The 4,872-nt window shown below is 35.4% G+C and overlaps 1 protein-coding gene across 2 annotated transcripts in view; it reads right to left on the minus strand.

The window, feature by feature from the left end:
* The window catches only part of dos (daughter of sevenless), a 352,985-nt gene that overhangs the window by 12,008 nt on the left and 336,105 nt on the right, over positions 1-4,872 (minus strand). Inside the window, exons 8-9 of one of the 2 annotated variants that reach the window (XM_017609168.1) lie at positions 706-888; positions 488-651 (exon numbers count right to left, since the gene is read on the minus strand). In XM_017609168.1, the coding sequence (XP_017464657.1) occupies positions 488-651; positions 706-888 (347 nt within the window). Of the gene's footprint in view, positions 1-437; positions 652-705; positions 889-4,872 lie in introns of both variants that reach the window. The other variant, XM_017609167.1, reaches the window with a different exon arrangement.

Here is a 4,872-nt window from a genome sequence, read left to right on the forward strand (position 1 = left end):
TGGATGTACCGTTATTTTACCTCTGGTTTATGCTAAATCGTCGATAGAAAAAGTTGATTGTGAATTGTTTTTGGGTTGTTTTGTTTGTCTTTATTTCCAATTGATATTTGCTTACGTTGAAGATCAATAGATACACGAATACCACTATACCCACTTACATTTTTATTTAGTATTAACACCATCACTTTCTTTCTTGCGTTCTTCACGGATGCGTTTAAATGCTTCCGTTTTAACAAAATCTACCGAATTATAAACCACGCCGCTTTTCAAAGAGTTCAAAGTTAATGGATCGACCTTAACTGATTCCTGCTTTGTCAAATTATTTGTACTTATGCTCTGACGATTTGCGTTTGGTGGATTAGCTACATCTAAATCAAAATATTGAAGTTGATGTTAATTTCCTGAACTTTGTCTTAAGTTAGGTAACGTTTGATGATCTGCACTATTTGTAGATTCTAAACGTTGATGCAAAACTGAAGTGTCAATGGTTCCAACGCTAATTTGATTTTTCCTCTTGGTTGTAGGTGAGTATAGCTTACGAGGCAAAGTTTGTACTTCTAAAGCATAATTATCTGTTTCGACCGAATGATCGGTTGCTGGCAAATCCGTAGAACGCCGAAAGGCCTGCTCCTTCAATGCTGGGTTTATTAACTGAAAATTAAACTATTAGACATTTTATTCATTCTAACACTAATACTAGCTTACCTTAAAAGCATTAGGTTTAAGATTGCGATCTACTGATGGAGGTTTCAAAGCAGATTTTTCCCCGCTGAATGTATTATTGACCATTTTATCTGTCATAGGCTGATTTTTCCAGGGTTTCTCATGGATTTTACCCCAAGTACTAATTTTTGGTTTGAGTTTACGGTTTACGGGAGGTAATTCAGACTTTAAATACAAAAAATAAAAATTAATGTTTACAAGTTTTGGGAAAAATTCTGTCGCAATTAAAAAGTACAGGAGCAACCACATAAGTAACACAGTTCAAAATAAAGAATCATATGTTCAAAGGTTTGGGAACGTGGAACGAGTGAAGAAAAATATTTCTTTGACTCACCCGGCAACTCTTTATATAATTTGTTAATATACATTTTTAAGCATCTAGAAACAAGTGCAGATTGACATCCAATGTATGCGGTGCCGGTTCATTTTGGTTGTGCCTCGCATGCGATCAAAATAGAGAATATAGTCAAGCAAGTAAGTAAGTAACGTTAAAGAACGCATATTTCGGTTTACAGATTTGTCATAAACGTGTATTATCAAAAATTTTATATCTTTATATTTTCTTATGTGGCTTCCAGGAAATGTAAGGTTAAAGACCTTTTTAAACCACATTTATCCTTAAAATAACAAAAGATAAGAAACAAGCGTATGTATATAAAATGTAGGTTTATTATCAGGATAAATGAGAAACTTTCGGTTTTTACGCACCGTTTCAGAAATATACGTGCGACTCTAACGCTAAAGACAAAAATTTTGACCGTGGGCTTTATACCACGATTGTTTTTTTAAGGCAACATAGAAAAAGCAACAAAGTGTAAGCGGTAGAAGCATGGTTACCACATTTGGTCACCTGTGACCAAAATAGGTAACTTTTTGAGCGCTTGGTTGCTTGGCAATTTCTTCTTTGTTTTGGAAATTTTTGGTAAGTTGGCTGTGTATAAAGTCAGACTAGAAAAGTTGGATTAATTTGATAAATTGTCCTGAGGTTGGTTGCGTGTAGCGGTGACAACAGTACTAGAAACAATTGCATTGATCAGGCAACACAGCGCTCAGCAAAAATCACTAACCACATATCGAAGAAAATTATCGCTGGACATTCTACGTCTGTCTTACGTTCAATATTTATTGTGATACTTGGGTCGTGATCCATCATCACGTCAGTATTTACATGTTTTTGTGTTGAGAGTTGAGGGAAGGACCATGATGAATGTATTTCCAAAAAAATTTATTAAAGCAAAAATGTTTTGGGTAGGCGTCGAGGCCGATGATAACCATCAGTTACCACCTCTGCATGGTTGTAAGTCATGCAGAGTCCCTCCGGCTTGTAGCGCTGTGGCTTTGCCGCTTAAACTCTGTAAGAGTTTTTGGGGTGTGCTTCAAGCGGAGTGTTGAGCACCGGTTATTTATTTAAGTTCAAAAATTGGGTAGGCGCTGTGGCCAATGGTAGCTCTTGTACCACCTCTGTATGCCGAAGGCAATACTTTGAGTAATATTCGATACATTATTTGTTGATTTTACTCGATACTTTGCAAAGTACTTGTAGTATTGAAAACTTTTTAAAAAACACACTTTTTAAATTTTTTCTTCCATTGGCAACTCAATTTTCTTTGCTCATACGGATTACCATTAGCCTGTTCCCGTACTTCAGGATTTGCACGATTTGCAGGATTTACACGAACAGCTGATTTCGCCTTTAATAAAGCTTATGTGAACGTGGCGTACGGGAACGACTTTGGACTAAATCCTGCAAAACCTGCAAATCGTAGACGCACTATATCATTCAATTTTGTCCATAATTTAAAATAAACTGAAATTGCTTGTAGTCTGTTGCATAACATAAACCACATAAGAATAAGTTTAATGGCCTTATACATAAAAAATAAAGTAGGTTTAAAGAGCTTAATAAAATTACATTTTCATACATTTTTCAGTTTATAAACCTTTTTTATTTTTTATGAATAAGGCCATAAAACTTTACGCAAAGCTCACGAAAATGCAGAAATTTTAGAAACTTTTTGGATATGCAGTTGACTTTTAATTCAAACTTGCACTTTATTATACTAAAATTGAATAGGCTACAAAAATGCATACCCAAAAAGTTTACAAAAATTCTTAATAACATTTGAAATTCGTGAAAGTATATATATATATATATATATATATATATATATATATATATAATAAACGTTAAAATTACTTCTAACATGAAAGTAAGTTCTGCAATGAAATAAAAATTAAATATTTTAAATTTCTATTTTCTTAATTTCAGGAAATAACTAGATATACGATTGAAGAATAAAATAATTTTAGTATCCCAAAAATGGTATTTTAATGAGTTCGTACTAAGTAGTATCGATACTTTTTACCTGATACTTTTATAGTATCGATACCATGAGCTCGATGCCAGAATGGGTACTCAGTATCGATACCAACGTCTGAAATTTGGAATCCTAGCCAGAGTAGCTTAACTGTCATATCAAAAAAAGTTGAGGTGCACCTTAAAATGCATTACCAGAATCGAAACGGCAATAGCCCGAGGCACGCCCTTTTAGTTTCCTTTTACTATAATATGTAGCATCACGTAGGTGCAATGATTTTTTTAAGTAAAAGACCGCATTTACTTTTTATAGATCCCTCTTTCTAAATTCCAAATTTTGAAAACGTATATTTTTTTTGCCTATATTTGTTGAAAATAGCACACAAAGCTAATATAGAACAAAAACTAAGAATACAAAATTTGGCGGTAAGCCCTTGCTCGCAGCATTACCTTCGAAAGAAGGGAGAACGCATCGATAAACCGAATCCAGAGAAGCGAACAAAGAATGCCTTACAGAGAAACTAATGTAGACTGCCTAGATAAGTACATAGTTATTTATATTAAATTGAAATCGGAATGAGTCTTAAAAGATTAAAATTAATTAAAAATTTTATAAATCAGTTTTTATACATATGTATGTATATTGGTATTTAGATTTTACTTTAAAATCGGCATGTACACACACAGGCATATTTAATTAAGCTTGAAATTGTACTTCCTCACTCTTGTACTTCACTTCATTGTCTTACTTCAACTTCGCTGCAAATTGAACAAAGCAAAGCATGACTTTTATGCGAGAAAAATTTCCCCAGAAAGTAACGGTAGAAAAAGAATTTTTGGATATTCAAGCAAATAAGCGAAACAAATAAAATATTATAGGATATTCTACTTTGCATTCCCTGAAGTAAAGCAAAGAAGCGAAACAAATAAAATATTATAGGACATAATATTTTGCATTCCCCGAAATGAAGCAAAGAAGCGAATTAAAAAAAAATATTAAAGGACATTCTACCTTGCATTCCCCGAAATGAAACAAAGAAGCGAAATAATTAAAATATTCTACTTTGCATTACCGGCAATGCCTAAAATAAGCGAAAGGATTCGAAGGCATTATAACGCTATGCCTTCTAGAACACGTTACTCCTAAAAGCGATTACCGACTTTTTGTTGGGAAGGTGCTTGCAATGCTCTACAAAGGGCCTGTGCCGATCAGTAGAAAAGTTCTAGGGTGAAACATCTTTTTACTATAGTGAGACAGTTTCAAATTTCAGCTGTGCCAGTGCGTAATTTTTTACTGCTGGAAATTTTTGACAGTTGCTTTGATGCAGATGAAGACTATCGAGTTAGCAATTAATAAAATGAGGCTTTGCCTTGCTTCTTCACTGGAAGTGGTTTTTACGTGGAGGGTCCCAAGGCCAGCGCACAGCCCATTGCTGGGACGGGGGTGGTTTCGCAACCAAATACACGTTTATATAGCGAGCCGCTTGCTCCAAGCAGACACCCACTTGCAGACGCACCTACTGGTGAACAGACGCTGCAGACTTCAGCGAGCCCTTAAACCGAATAAGTCGGAGTGGCCCCACCGAAGCTCCCTCTCTTTCTGCCGTGACCCAAGGCTCCANTGCCCAATCCACAAGAAAGGTGACCCCGCCATTCGCGCCAACTACCGCGGGATCAGCCTTCTAAGCATAGGTGACAAGGTCTTATCGAGCGTATTGTGTGAAAGACTGAAAGCCCATCGTCAATGACTTATTGGGCCTTATCAGTGTGGCTTTAGACCTGGCAAATCCACCATATCCCAGGTATTCACAATACGCCAAATCTTGGAAAAG

The sequence above is a fragment of the Rhagoletis zephyria genome, unplaced genomic scaffold (assembly GCF_001687245.7).
Source record: "Rhagoletis zephyria isolate East Lansing unplaced genomic scaffold, Rhagoletis_zephyria_1.1 Rzeph_scaffold_00197, whole genome shotgun sequence".
In the NCBI taxonomy this organism is placed as follows: Eukaryota; Metazoa; Arthropoda; class Insecta; order Diptera; family Tephritidae; genus Rhagoletis; species Rhagoletis zephyria.